The sequence below is a fragment of the Pteropus alecto genome, unplaced genomic scaffold (genome assembly GCF_000325575.1).
Source record: "Pteropus alecto unplaced genomic scaffold, ASM32557v1 scaffold114, whole genome shotgun sequence".
Classification (NCBI taxonomy): domain Eukaryota; kingdom Metazoa; phylum Chordata; class Mammalia; order Chiroptera; family Pteropodidae; genus Pteropus; species Pteropus alecto.
The window spans coordinates 3,635,641-3,651,390 of NW_006435793.1; the positions used below are offsets into that span (position 1 = coordinate 3,635,641).

At 48.8% G+C, this 15,750-nt stretch overlaps 1 protein-coding gene across 1 annotated transcript in view; it reads right to left on the reverse strand.

Annotated features, from left to right (window-relative positions):
* TMOD1 (tropomodulin 1) overlaps nt 1-15,750 on the reverse strand; it is a 59,852-nt gene that overhangs the window by 13,571 nt on the left and 30,531 nt on the right. Inside the window, 4 exon segments of the mRNA XM_006911551.3 lie at nt 5,751-5,894; nt 8,132-8,239; nt 9,979-10,109; nt 10,990-11,079. Coding sequence (XP_006911613.1) covers nt 5,751-5,894; nt 8,132-8,239; nt 9,979-10,109; nt 10,990-11,079 — 473 coding nt within the window.

Consider the following 15,750-nt stretch of genomic DNA (forward strand, 5'->3'; position numbering starts at 1 on the left):
GGGGCGGGGGGGCGGGTAGGATAATTTGTCACACAGCTATAGATAACTGATATACTCACAAATAATATTGAGCAAAAAACTAGACACAAAAGAACACATGCATGTGATTCCATTTGTATGATGTTTCAGAACAGGCAAAATGCATCTACGGTGACAGAAAGCAGGATATGATTGCATTTGGAGGCATCGATGGGAGGGGGCATGAGGCAACCTTCTGGGTGCTGGAAACATTCTATATCTTGATCTCAGTGGGAATTACATAGGTATATATATATGTGTAAATCCACTGAGCTCTCACTTAAGACATCTTTGCTTTACTATATGTAAGTTAACACTTCAGTAAAAAAGTAAACGTAAGTAGGAAAGGAAGGAAGGGAATAAAGAAGGAAAGAAAGGTTAGTAAGTTGTTCTTTCCACGAGCCAGAATCTGTCTCCCAGAGGTCAACCTTTCCCACCCTACCTGTCTACCACCCACTGGTTCTATAAATAACAACAGAAATATCACCTCCCTTTTATTGAGAGAAGACTATATGCCAGATGTTGATTAAGAGATCAACACAGTAAATCTTCTAACAACCCTACCAGGTTGAGTATCAGTATTTTTCCCATTTTATAGATGAGGAAACTGAGGTATGGACACATTAAGTGATTTTTCCCAGTTACATAGCAAGGACATGACAGAGCTTAGCTGGGTCTTGATCCCTTGTTTGACTTCGAGTGTCAGAGATTTGAATACAAGTCAGTCTGTCTCCTGTCTGGAAAGCTCCTGGTTTTTTAGAACAGAGTGCAGCCTCCAATGGAAACTTGACATGGTGTGAGATAGTTGTGGTCATGGATAGTTGTTGTCATGATCTGTGTAGGAAGAGGGTTTTCTCTACATCAGCAGTCCCTAACCTTTTTGGCCTATGAGAATCTAATGCCTGATGATCTGAGGTGGAGCTGAAGCGGTGATGCTAACACTGGGGAATGGCTACGAATACAGATGAAACTTCGCTCGAGCTTCTGCCGCTCATCTGCTGTGCGGCTCAGTTCCTAACAGGCCATGGACCGGTACCAGTCTGTGGCCCAGGGCTTGAGGAACCCTGCTCTACATCTTATTTTTTTCTCTCATTTCTACTGACTTTACGTTATTTTTCCCTGAGAAGTAAAATCAGTAAAAGAACATAATTAGCATTTAGAGGAAAGGACAGTGAGTGACACATATCTATCCTCGCATGGAGGCTGAATAATTCCAATCTGAATTACTTCAATACGCAATGAGACTACAGATGCAAAAATGATGCGCAGACCGAGCTGCTGCTTAGGATGTAGATGTATAAGGAATAAAACAGTGAACACGACTGGTCAAAAGTACTGCTGTCTTGGTTTGCAAGCGTGTTTTCCTTTCCTTTTACAAAACCAAAAGTATATTCGGCCTCATTTAAAATAGCATTAGCTGGCTGCCATAAGTGCATAATCTAAAATTAAGGGGATTGTCGCCATGTGTGAAAACCTTCAGGATCCTATTCCAGTGCAATTTTTGTTTTCTTTCTAAACTTAATTCCACTAGGAAAATAATCCAATCTGGAAAAACAAGAGAACACAATCCACTTCCTTTAGCTTCTTTTTTAACATATTAAGCACATCCTCACGGTCAAACATTGGAACGAAACGTTTGGAATCAGCCAATAGCACCAGACATTGCACGTTTCTTTATTTGGGGAGGGGGAGCTCATGTTTTCAGGCTTGGTCTGTTTCGAGGGACAGGGAGTGTGCCCTGTGCCATGAGCATCCTGGGAAGGGCCTGCTGAAGGGAGCTCTGTTGGGAGTGGGAAGGGTGAATCAAGAGGGGCAAAGAACCACCATTTGGATGTGACCGCAGGATCCACGGGGCCTACAGGCACCCCATCTGTAAAGCCTGCTCCCTGGGGGCTGAGGGGGTCTCCTTTGTCCAACCATAAATGCAGCCTGTCTGAAAGGCAGGACGTCTCAGCTCCAACCTGGCTCTGACATTTGATCTATGACCTCTGGTACATCCCATCCCCTTTCTGACCCTCAGTTTCCCCACCTGTGAAAGGAGGGCTAGAGTAGCCATTTTCTCAGTGCCCTCAGCTCCAGGTCTGGCTCCTCTGTCCCCCACCCCAACCCGCACCCACACTGCCAGCTCAGGGCGACTTCAGGCGGCAATAGAACAGTGCTGAGATAAATAGACTGGCTAAGTAAACAAACAGCCTCAGACTCTGGTTCCTAAATTTGTGTCCTGAGCCAGCCTGGGAGGCTCCGTGTCACCCTTTCTTTGGCCGTATAAGGAAAAAGGAGAACAGAGATTCACTGACACAGGTTACAGGCACAAGGGCTGAGGAGAAAGCTGCAGTCTCTGAAGACCTTGGCAACTAACCAAGAATGAAGAATAAATCAAATGTCACTCATCACCTTTTTGTCACACTCTGCAAAAGCCTAGGGGCTGGGACACCCGAGGAGAGGCAGTGGCCATGCTCAGGCCTCCTGGGATGCACTGTGAGAGGTGGGGGTGGCCTTCCCCTGAGCCTGGGTGGTAGAGCCCCCTCCCCAAGACCAGCCTCAGCCCTGCCCTCCTCCTCCCCAGCCAGGTCCCATCCAGTCTCCAGGCATACGGGAGCACTTCCCCACAGGTAGCCTCCTCTGGGAGGTCATGATACCTTCGCCGGTCTCCCCCGCCCTGATAGCCTCTCCCTGCTCCCAATCCTCTCCCAACCAGTTGGGAACCATGTTCCCAGAACACAACTCTGACTGGTGCACAGAACAGGCCACGGTCCACCTTCCCTCAACCTACCCATTCGGAGCCCCTTGGACTCCCAAATCTCATTCTGGCCTTCCTCTGGGGGTACTATTAGTCATGTTTGAATGGGCTCCATGGCTTTCCTCTCTCCTCTTTGTTCACATGGTTCCTTGCACATGACCTCTGCTTCATCCTCTGAGATACTGTCTACAGGTTTATCTCAAACTCCACCTCCTTCAAGAAGTCCTCCCTGATGCCCGCTCCTGCCTGAGACTGCTCCCTCCAGTGGACTTGCAGGCACACTGTCTGTGCCTTGCTGGAGCATATCATTTGATGGTCATTTCTGCTCTTGCGTGTCTTCTCATGCGGCATAGATTCCCTGGAGGGCAGAGCTGGAGCCTCATTCACACATGGAACCCAGCTCAACCCTGAGGTGTAACCGGCATTCACTGAACTCTGACAATGGACCAAAGCGGAGGCTCCCAGGATCATGGGAGGCAGGTGGTGAGAGTGCTTTGGTCTTGTACAAAGGGAAAGGGACAGCTGAGAAAAGTCTACATGAAACTACAATAGGTTTCAGGAGCCCAGACAGGCACAGCTCATGGACTTTGGAGTTACACAGACCTGGGTTCGAATCTTGCTCCTGCCATTTACTTACTGTGTGACCTTGGGCAAGTTACGTATCCTGCCTGGGCCTCAGTTTCCTCATCTACAATACGGGTTGTGATACTCACAGTCTGTGTGAGCATTAAATGATGTAATGGATTCATGGTATCAGCTCAATTAATTGACTCCTACAATAACATGTGAACGCCCTAGATCGCCTTTGGAGTAATTAAAAAGTTAACGACTGCATACTTTACATCTGTCATCTCTCAAGAAGTAGAGATGATTAGCCCCATTTACAAATGTGGGGCTGAGGCTCAGGGAAGTGATCCCTCTGACACCAGGGTGTTCAGCCAGAGTGAAAGTGATGGTCAGCACTGGCTCAGTCTCTGAGTTCTAAGGGGACAGTAGTGGGAAGAAAGGTGAGCAGCTTGTTCCCTGCCACCTGCCACCACAGTGACCTGAGGCCAGTGCTGTGGACCATCTTTAGCCAACATTCTGCCCCCAGGAGCTGGGTTTCAGCTGTCTCTGGGTGGACCACAACTCCCTGCCCTGCCAGGCTGAGTCATGTGACTAGCCAATCCCAGGGTCTGACGCAGGGTTGCTGCCGAGCCTGCCGCATGCCATTGTTCCATCTGCTGTGCTCCTCCTGACTTCAGTAAAGCAGGGTCAGCAATGGCCGAGGGAGGGGCATAAAAGGTGGGGGTGGGGAGGAACCAGGAATGGGCGACGCAGCAGCAAGGCCACTGGCATGTGACACATGCAAGGGGTCCAATGCAGCAAATTCACATGATAGGGCTGCTGCAGGCTCATGTGGTCTCTTTATGTGAATTAGAAAAAAAAGGACCTTCTCTGTGTAAACAAAGCCCCGCACCAAGGCTGGGAGAGCAAAACGCGGGCTGGATTTCATCCCCTGCCACATCATTGTGCAGTGAACAACATGCACAACCATCCAGGGAAGCCCTGCTTACCAAGCACCACTCTGGCGCCAAGTTCTGAGCTGGGCACTGAGATATGGAGATGACTCAGACACAGCACCTAACTCTCTTTAGGGGATGGGAGAAGACAGTGGCATGGTGGCTCTCAAAAAAAAAAAAACAAAACAAAACAGGTTGGATCTGTAGTATTTGCAATTTCTGTAGTATAGATACATCCATTAGGGGCAATTTCAAGGTGCTGCTGGGCCATCACTGAAGGGGCATTCAGAAGAGATGCACACAATTAACTCTTGGTTCAAGCTGGCTCTAGAACACCACTAGGAGAATAAGAGGCTTCGGCTGCATCCAGAAGGAAAAGGAAGATTTCTCCAGGCAGAGAAGGGAGTAGGAGCAGGGGAGGACATTCCAGTGGGAGAGAAAAGCAAGAGCAAAGACACAAAGATATAAAAAGTAGGAAGTAAACTGTGAAATTCTGAAGGGGTGTAACTAGGAGGGGACTGTTAAAGTCTTCTGGAGGATTGTAATGCTTTAGCTCTTGGCCAGAGGTTACATGCCTGGTGTGATTAAGCTGTGCATTTAAGTTCTATGTGTTTTTCTGTATGTTTGTTATCATTTACAATAAAGAGAAAGGTATAAATAATCTCATTCAAGGATAACTACTATTTACAATTTTGTTATATTTCCACCCAGAGTTTTTCCTATGCACATCTTTACATGACAATTCAGCAGAAAAAAAAAAAGTTCCCTAATGAAGAAAGCATTTTAACATTAGAAGCAATGTGATGTAACAGAAAGAGGGTGGGTTTGGAGTCACAGTGACCTGGATTCAAATGTTGCCTCTGAAAGTACGAACTTGGTGGCCCTGAGAAAGTTGCCTGCAAACTGAGAGAGATGATACCCACATCCTGTAGGGTGGCCGGGAAGATCAGAGATGATGGGTGTCAGGAGCATAGCACAGAGCCTGGCCTATAGTAGACACTAAACACATGGAAATAAATGACTGCACCACAGAAGTCATAGAGAAATGATAACCCCATAAAGATAAAGACAAACTAGAATTTGCCCAGAGAACAACCTCAATGGTAAGGAGACTCAAAAACCCATTGAGTAGGGGGTGACTGAAGAAAATGGGGTATTTAGCCTGGTGAAGAAGACTCCAATGGTTTATTAAGATCTGTGCAACAGATGTGTCCTGTGCAGCACAGAAGAGAATTAAACCCAACAAACAGGTCTTGTAGGGAGCTCATTTCTACTGGATAATAGAAGGGTAAGGAGTAGGGGTACACAAGCCAAAGCTGGAAAAGTACTTGGTAGGAATGATGAAGAAGGAAGGTGAGCAAGGTCCCCTGAAGCTGGGCTCCGGAGCTTTTATGATCAACAGCATCTGCTACGTCCAGCAGCATGCAGGAAAGTGCAGAATGGTGAACCTCATATAGTGAAGGACATTAAGGTACCCTTGGCCATCTTACCTGGTTATCGATCTTCAGTTCCACTAGAGAAGTGTTGTATGGAAGAGCTTCCACCAGGCGCAGGATCCCGGCTCCGGAAATGAAGTTGGATTCCACATTCAGTGTCTTTAGCACCTTGTTCTCCTTGAGCATCTCAGCAAGGGCCTTGAGTCACAGGAGAAAAGTGAAGGTACCCATGAGTCACCCTAAGCAAGGCTGGAGCCCCTCTTGGGTAGAATCTAAAATATTGATGGAGCCTTGCGGGGAGCAAGAGCCCCTTGCAAATTTATGCTTTTTGAGCCAGGAACCAGACAAGACGATCTCTACGACTTCTTTCACCAACCAAAACTGCATCTCTCCTCCCCTCCAACCTGCCGTGGCTCCCAAGCCCCTACCGGAGAATTCCTTGCTCCTTAGCCTACATCCAAAGCCTCTATTACCTAGATCTACTTTTCTCTTTAGCCTCAACTCTCGCTGCTCCCTTATGGTGAGTCTACTCCCAGTTCCTCCAGCATGCCCACTGCTCTCTCACCGCTTTGCCTTTGTTCCTCTTGTCCCTGCCACCTGGGATGCCCTTTCCTTTCTGCTTCACTTGTCCGAAGCCTCCCCATCCTTTAAGGCCATTCTCAATGTCCCTTTCTCCGAGAGCCTTTGCCGACATCCCCAGCTAGCTGTGGCCTGTCCTCCTGAACATCATAGAATTTATCTAGAACCTCCCTCATGGCACTTGTTTTCCTCTGTTTAGATTATTTTTATACTGGTGTTGTCTCTACCATTAGACGATCTACTCTTGGTGGGCTGAAAATGCTGCCCACAGTGCTCAGCACACAGTAGGTTTTCAGTCACTGTTCACTGAGTGACTAGTGGAGTCCCAACTTTCCTAAACACTCCCCATTTGTCTCTTCTATTTTGCCGTTGAAATGCCATGGAGTCATCATTCTCTTTATCTGAGCAGCAGAGAGCAGAGAAGGAAGCCTGGGAAACCACCCACTGGGCAAGGGACCAGGCAAATGGGAGGAGAGGAGCTCAGGTGGCCCCCAGCACCTTTGGGAGGAATTCAGCCAGGGGTGCAGATGACAATCAGAGCCTCTGAAGGAAGTGAGATAATTAGCAGACAATGTGTCATGGAGGAAAGGAGACAGCAGCATCTAAGAGGCCGACATGCACAATCGGTGGGCCCTGGTTGTCTGAAAGGATGATCTGAGCCCGGACCACCCTTTCCACTGTTCCCGCTTGCTGAAACCCTACACAAGACTCAGCACCCAGGAAGTCTTCCTGCTTAAAATCATCACTTCTCCCTCGCTACCCCTGCTGTGTGCCCCTAGGATGGCATATCAGCTCTCTCTGTGACCCGGAGGAGGTTGGACCCTCCCGAAGAGAGGGGCCCAGTCTGTGTTCTCTCCACAGCATTCCTCTTGCTCCCCAGGGAAGGCCTGCCTGGGGCTGATAATCAAAATATTTAACAAATAGTAGGAAAGTGCACCATGCTGATCCAAGTGGACACCTGGTGGCTGAGCAGGTCCTAGAGGCACTGTCATGCCAGGTGTCAACTCTGTGTTTGCTGGATCGGAGAAGAGAAATGGGGGCGTGTTAGGAGGAGAGCTAGGGACAGGCCACGGGGGACATTTAGAGAGCTCTGGTAGGCTTATGCACTAACCAGCCCAGAGCATCTCAGTATTTGACAATGGATATGCCGGTGTGAACCAGCTGACATCAGGTGTCAGCCTGGCACAGAGTCAATGTCCTATAATATTCATGGAGCTGAGCTGAGTGCCAGCATAGATGTGTTTGGTTTCTGATCCACGAAACAGCAGTGTACAGGGCATATGGCGTGGCCAGCTGTGTCTCCATGGGCAGGCTCAGGATCCACTGGCGATCTTCTGAGGTCAACGGTCATCTATCCAGAGGTTTCCCACTGGCGGCAATAAGGGATTATGAGCTATTTTTATCATTTCAAAAATACTGGAGGAAATTGTCCTACTTATTTTAAAAATCAGAAAAGAATTGATTGCTACTCCAAATGTGACATGCTGAATGGAGAGAGATCCAGCTTTATGGTCCACGTGACTTGCTTTTAAATTTCCTCTCCATCTCTCGCTTGCCCTGCCACTTTGGACAAAGCAAGTTGCCTGAGCCTCCTGCACCCCAGGTTCTTCATCTGCAAAGTAGGGGAACCTGCACTTCTGGGATCAGGGGTGGTCGTGGAAATTAACTAGAATAATGTACAGATGGTGTCTGGATAATGGCCATTCTGTCCATTTCCTCTCCTGGCTCTAGCCCAGTGCCTTTCACTACACCACACCATATTCAGTGGAATCTGGCCAGTCCTGAGGCTATACACATCAACCCCTTGTGTTTCTATGCCCCTCACCTTCAGTGCAGCAGAACGGAAAGGTACATACATATGCCACAGGGTCATTGCTCCGTGTCCCCACAATGCTGAACTTCTTCACATACGAATTGTCTTTCAGGGCTTCTGCGTATGCTTTGAGGGTTGGTATGGGAATATTCTGCAGAGAGAAAGGCAGGCAGTGACCAGCAGCCCCCACCAGAGAGAGGTTGGGCAGACAGACGGGGGGTAACTCTCTCACATATGCTGCCTGATTCCTAGCAAGTGTCTGACCGAAAGAGCTAAATGGCCAAAGGTTTTCAGCTTTGCTTGTTCCCAGGCTCTGCCCAAAATGGCTGGGATCTGGGGGAAACTTTTCGGTAAACAGACTGAGAAAATCTTCTCTGAAAATTTCAGATAGGATCCACAACTCTTTCTTTGTGTGCATAGAGACCGGAGGGGAAGAAACAAGCAAGGCAGTGGGTGCAGAGGGGTGTGGTGCCAAGGACTCAGGCCTGGGGGTGGCGGGGCAGACAGGGGCTTGGCCTCCACCCCAGCAAGTGGCAATGTTTCTGACATTGCTCTGTGACTCTGGGCGAGTCTCTTCCCCTCTCTGGGCCTGTTTCTGACAGAGGTTGGGTAGAGGGGGAAGGTGGTTTGCACCAGATGATCTCTAAGAGACATCCGTCCCAAGGATCTCTGCCCTGCCGTACATCAGAGGCTCCTGGGAAACTTTTACAAAATTCTGATGCTCAGGCCCGCCCCAGACCAATAAAATCAGAATCTCAAGAGAAGGTAGGTCTGGGCACTGGCACATATTTTGTAATTTCTTCAGGTGAAAACCACTGATCTAGTCCAACTGCTTCATGTACAGAGGGGAAGCTGAGGCCTGGAGAGGGCTGTGCCCTTGCTGAGACCCCATGGCAAAGACGCATAGCTGTGGCCTGTTTCCACATCCCCACACTCTCCAAGCCAGTATTCATTGCCAGGGTACACAGTTCTGAATTGTGCCAGTGTCTCCCACTGGGCACACAACAAACAGTGGAGGCACTCAAGAGAGACCCTGGCTGTATTTTAACAATCTCTCATTTCACAGCGTCACTTTAGCTCCCCGTGGGAGAACAGCATGGAAGGCCAGGTGGAGGAGAACACTGCAGGCACAGGTTTCCAATCTGATTGTGCCACAGGGCTGGCAGCCACTTAAAAGAAAGAGGAGAAGAAAGGAAAGAGGATCTGGGGAGTGAGGGGCCCGCTTCTTGTCTTACCCCCACACCCTCCCAGAACGAATCCCGCTGGCCTCTGGGCTGAGCAGGTGGACAGGCAGCTGGACCTGCTTCTGAATTCCTCCTGCAGCCTGTCCATAGTAGGGCTGCCTGTCCATCTGTCCCTCCTCTGCCCTTGATGGTCACATGGGAAACATCCGGAGAGATATGGCTGACAGCTTGGAATATGTCTTCCATCATTTGGGCTGACATCTTCCTCCCAGGGCTGCAAAAAGAGGCTGACTGTGCGCATCATACAGCAGCAGCAGCAGCAGTGGTTCTGGAGTGGTCCCTCTCAGGGCTTGGGTTACCCCACAAGCCTGGGGGACACTGGGCTTTTCCAGTCTTGAGATCCTGTGCAGCCCTGTGTGTGTGACTCATGCTTTCATCTCAGCAAAGCTCTGTGTTTTGAGTACAAAGCGGCAGATTTCCCGAGTTGAAGCTGGGTGGGCCCAAGGTGAACACCAGGGCCTGATGCCAGTTCTCCAGAAAAAACCAGGACCATGGGATGAGCATGCTTACACTCTCCCCATTCCTATTCCCGATCCAGAAGCACTGAGAGCCCCAAGAGGGCCCTGTTCTCTCTGCACAGTCATGCCTGGGCCGTCTGCACCAGGGTGACATGGACGTGGCTTTCCCCCACCCCACAGGGACTTACCCGGATGTTGTTGAGGTTAACCTCTTCAAGTTTGGGGTCGTTGTTCTTTATCCGCTCTAGCGTTTCCTCTACGTCTGTTGAATTTGGTTCTTCATCGGGTACAGGCTTGTATTGTGTGGGTTTGATCACACCTAGAGTGACCCACAAAAGAGAGGTGGCTCACAGAAACATGGGGATCACTTTCCCTTAACGCAAGGACACTCTGAAAGAGGTGGTGGCAGCACTCGGGGACATCTCCAGGAGGGCTAGGCCCTGCTTGGACTCTGCCTTTGACGTCTTGCAAGAACTGGGTGAATTCCCTAAACTCTCTGAACATAGGTGTCCTCATCTGTAGAGTGTGAACAGTCACTCTGCCTCAGAGGGCTCTTATGAGGATTAAATGAAGCCCAGATGGGAAAGAAATATGTCGACCTTCTGGAAGGGGGCTAATTATTCTTTGGGTATCCCTATTTCTTTTTGGGGCCAAAACGCCAGCTTGGAACAGTGAGCAGGAGCAATTAAGACAATGCGATATTGGGACAGGAAAGGACAAGGATGCACATTGGAAAGGAAGAAGTACCCAGAGATAGACACATGTAGATGCGTAGAAATTTATGATCAAGGTGAAGTCCCAAACCAGTGGTGAAAGGACACACTTTACAAAGAATGGTGTTAGGACAATGAGATATCCATTTTTAAAAAAATTAAGTTTTCTCTCGCCTCACACCACACACAAACATGAACTCCAGGTGGATTAAGAAGTTGCCTATAAGAAGTCAACCTCTAAAACTTTTAGAAGAAAATACAGGAAGGTATTTTCATGATATTGGGATGGAGAAGAACTTTGTAAATAAGACACAAATCCCAGGAGAACAAAAGTCAAAGGTGGGTAGATTTGGCTATGTAAAATGTCAAACTTCTGCCATGTGGGCAGAGGAAGCAAGAAGCATGAGGACAGCTTCACTTCCAAGGTGTCCTCGCTGGGGGCAGGGGCGGGGTGCCGAAGCCGGGCGGTCAGGGCCCTGTACTCACTGTTGAGTCCCTCCTTGTTCACGATGGAGCTGCTGCCCAAGGCCTGGTAGTACTGCTGGTTGCTCATGAGCGTGTGCATGCCCAGGATAGCTGCGAGCACATGGGAAGGAACCGTGACTTTCCACTTCCAGACAGAAGAGCCTCCAAGGCATGAACATTCCACATCCCCCAAATTTTTGCTCACAGAAATGGCAAGAAACACTTGCATGAACACTTTTAAATCTCATTTGCCTCTATTTATGTGAAACTCAAATCTCTATCCCCGGCCTAGACTCCTTTAGGCCTAGACAGCCTCAGATTCCTAGATGTCCCCTGATGTCCCACGGGCACATCCGACCCAACTTGGCCAAAACAGAACTCGTCTTTCTCAGCAACAGCCTCTTGCTTTGGATCAGCTTCCATCCTGTCACCCTGCCTGTCCCTCAGGGTAGAACTTCACTCGAATGGCAATCCCCCACCAAGTCCACACCATCCCAAACAGTGTGTCTCGTTGGTCCCACCTCCCACTCCATCACCTCCGTCCTGGTTAAGGCCCTATCATTTCTGGGCTGTACTGGCACAGCTGTATAGTCAGTCATTGGTGTCCTGGCCCCATCCCCACAGCATTCAGCACAGAGCAGCCAGAAAGTCTTTCTGGAAATGCAAATCTGATCGCATCGCCCCTGTGCTCAGCCGTTCTTTAATTCATTCATTTGTTCAACATTTTTTGAGTGCCGGCATCATGTGTCCAGTTTTGAGGGCAAGGGGGTGAGCGGAGAACAAGAAAGACAGGGTCCTGTCCATGTACCTTACAGTCTGCTAGGGGACAGAGCCACTAACAGGTACTCACACAATTAAAAACATAAGCACAGAGTACGGTGAGTGTTGCAAAGGAAAAGTTCAGGGAGAACGAAACAGAGGGACTTGATGGGAGGGATGAGTAAGTGTTGGCCAAGTTGAGAAAAGGGAGGTAGAGTGTTCTGGGCGGAGGGAACTGTGGGTGGGAAAGCCTTAGACTCAGGCAGTGAAAGATCAGGAGGTAGAGACAGAGATGTAGATGGACACACGGAAGACGGCTCAGCACCCCCACCCACTGAGCGCTCCCTCCGGGCCAGAGACTCTGCCTTGTGTCGGTGATTCTGGTTTGGGTGTGGATTGGAATCACTTGGGAATCTTTAGAAACTCTTGAGGCCCAGGCCTACCTCAGACCAATTAAACCACAATCCCAAAAAAGGGGGTCAAGCACCTGCCTTTGTTAAAGCTCCCCAGGTGGTTTCAAAGAGCAGTCAAGATGGAGAGCACTACCTGACACCATCCCTCTGAACCCTCAAAACCACCCGTAGAAGTAGGTTTTATTCAAATAGGCCACGTTGGATCTTACAGGGTCTTCTAGGTTGAGGCATAAGGAGTTCGGATGTCTTTTTCCAGGTATAGCCTGGGAAGCCAGTGAAAGCCTGAGCGAGGTACGAGCTGCTGACTCGAGTTCTGTGACTGTTACTCCGGCTGTCTGGAAAACTGACTTCAGAGGGCAGGGAAGGACTTCAGCGACTGTGCAGCTTGTGACCCCAGAGCCTGGCTTCACTGGCCCTCCCTGGGCTGGCCCTGCATAGTTTGTCCCTCCCCTATACCCTTTCTGCTCTAGTGACACCCCTTCTGGTCACTGCTCAGTAGATTCTCCTGCTTCTGCCAATGCCACCCCCTCTGCTAGTGATTCTCTCTTCATTTGCAATGTCTACTGCTGAAATCGCCCCTAGCAGTGTTGCTAGATTTAGCACATAAAAATACAAGACACCCATTTAAATTGGAATTTCAGATAAACAATGAAAGATGTTTTAGTATACGTAGGTCTTGTTCAGTATTTGGGACCTACTTACGTTAAAACCTATTCATTGTTTATCTGAAATTCAAATCCAACTGAGCATCCTGAACTTGACCTAACAACTCTACCTCCCAGTCCTTAGAGACTGAATAACACTTCCTCCTCCAGGGAGTCTTCCTGGATTCCTCCCTCTTCCTTGCTGGTTTTCCCATAGCACTTGGTGTCCCTATCACAGCACACAGTCTGCATGATGTTAGAGATGTCTCAGTACATGTGTGCTTCCCCTAGAGGACTGTGTGCTTCCCCTAGAAGACAAAGAAAGAAAATCACCTCTCCTTCACTTCTTCCAGAATACAGTAAGCATTTGGTCAATACTTGCTAATGACTTTTTTTATTCCTCTTACCATTTGTTAGACATGAGTTCTAGTTAGAGAGAAAACACGAGAGCCCTTACAGGAGTCAAGAAACCCAAGGACCTACCACTAAGATCCTGACTATGCCTCTGATACTGCGTGACCCTGGGCAAGTCCCCTCCCCTCTCTAGGCTTCAGCTTCCTCTGTCCAATGAAGGGGCATGACAAGATCATGGCTCGACATATGATTCACCTGGGAACTTTAAGACAATATCAAAGCTTCACCCTGGACCAACTAATCCTAATCTCTGGAGGTATATCTTTGAATCTCCTTGGATGATTTTGATGCTCAGTGGGAGCTGAGAACCACAAGATGAGATGATCTCAAAGTCCCTTCTGTTTCTCATATTCTAAGTGTCTTCTCTGCTAAAATTAGACCCGCCTACTCGTCACTAAGGGGAACTGGTAGGGAGAGAGGCATCTGCATTTTTTCGAGCTCTCTGAGCTTTAATTTGGGCTGTGGCCACGTGGGCAGTGGGAGCTGAGGCCTGAGTCAGTGGCAGGTGAATCAGATCACCATGTGTCACCTTCTGGAGCTGCCTCTTGCAGCTTCCATCTGGGGAGTGGCTTGTGGTGGTTCTGGGCTGCTGCTGAGACTTCCAGTTTGGAGAAACAGTTTGGAAATATTGGGAGTCACAGGAAAGATGTGACGTTAGAGAGCTGGCTGGTCTTGCTGAGTATATAGAGAGGGAGAAAATGGAAAATGCATTTTGTGCTCGGATGATGGCTTCCCAGAACAGTTCAGAAAGGGAGACTGAGGCAGGAAGGTTACAGGAAGTGCCAGGGGACAGAGGAAGGAGACCTGGTCTCCAGTCTGGTCTTGGTACTAATTTGTTGGGTAACCCTCTCCAGATCACTTCTGGACCTCAATTTTCTCACCTGTAAAATGGAGAGTGTTTAAATGCTAAACTCTTAACTTCACATAGGACTTAACAGCCACATGACATCTCATCTTTTTACCCTGTTTGATTTTTACAACAAGCCTTCAGGGCAGGTGCTGTCTACCCCCCACTTTTCCAGCAGGCTCGAGAGGGAAATGGTTTGTCAAAGAGCATTTGGCAAGGACTCTCCTGGCTTTTAAGTTAGTATTCCCACCCTCTCCCCCAGACCCTAGGTCACCAGCCAGGTCTAAAGTTCTAAAACTTCCCCCTCTACTTTGGAATTCTAAAAACAAATAATATATATTCCAAGAGGTGATATATGTCAATAGCAGGTATAAGAAGAAATAAAATCATTCTGCTGCTCTGAAGAAATTAGGGTGGGAGGGAGGGGCCTGGTTAAATCCTCATTGCTGAGCAGAATGCCTGGTGGTTCTGAAGCCAGTATTGCCTTCAGCCAGGCCTAGGCAGCAAATCATGACTTTTCCCCTGCTTGGTTTTGTACACTCCATGTCACCAGGCATGAGTGATGAAGGAAAACAACACAACAGCCTTGCTTGCTGCTTCATTCTTTGTAGATATAGGCTGAATTTAGCACTGGGGAATGTGATTTTTAAAAAAATAAAATAAAAAAAGTCTAGATCTTCCTCAAAACTCAAAAGGATTATTTTTGAACTCTGAAAAAGAACATCAAGTTCTCTTTCCTCTCTCTGCCTTGGCAGGGTTCACTCAGTTCATAATTCCACTAAGGATGCAGAGAGATAGCGGCACACATCCGAGCTTCTCCAGCTGCCAACTGCTTGGGCTGGCTCGGGGCAGAGAGCAGGCATCCCGGGAACAGGTGGGAGAAGCTGGCTCTGGCCCAGGACTTGGTGCAGTTGAACTGCTCCTGGATAAGCCTCTTGTGAAACAGGAGCCTAAGGGCATGAAAGTGCACCAGAAACCAGGGTGGTCTGACTAACACTGCCTCTGATAGTCACAAGAGCTAAGGGATGCCAACTTCCCTTAAGCGGGGGTCAGGACCTGGGGATTAGCCCTCCTGAAGGTGAGTCTCCCCAACTCCAATTCCTTCTGGGGTCTTGTCCCACCTGAAGGGTCCCTAAAGGCAAGACAGATCACGTCCCTAACCGGTAAGGGGAGGCACTGATAATGCCAAGTGCTTGCAGATGACTCTCTATGGCCTCCAAGCTACAACCCAAAGCCACATGCCAAGAACCTAGTACTGTCAGAGGCCTGTACATTCTGTACAGAGGCTCATCACCTTGCGGTGACACTTTTCATGTTAAAATTTACATGCTCTGTCCTCATCACCGCATCCCGGCCCCGCCAAGGGTAAGGGTTGGCTCTGATTCATCCTAGCATTGGAGTTCAATAATATACACCAACTCTACGAGTGAATGAATGAAGGCATGATACACAAACATGAAAATAAATGAACAAGAGAGTCCACGGGCCTTGCCTCACCCATGTCGCACCTGAGTCAGTATGACACATCTGCTGGGTGTCCTCCATGTTCCTATCATCAGCAAATGTGAAGCCCACCACATGTACATATGCCAAGGAAGCGACTCAGAGGGGTCCGCGTCCTCCTTCACGCTCCCCCTACTTCACCCCTAGCTTTCCTCCTGTAGGGTCAGCTTCAGTCTCTGGCCTTAGCTCTCAGCCCACCACC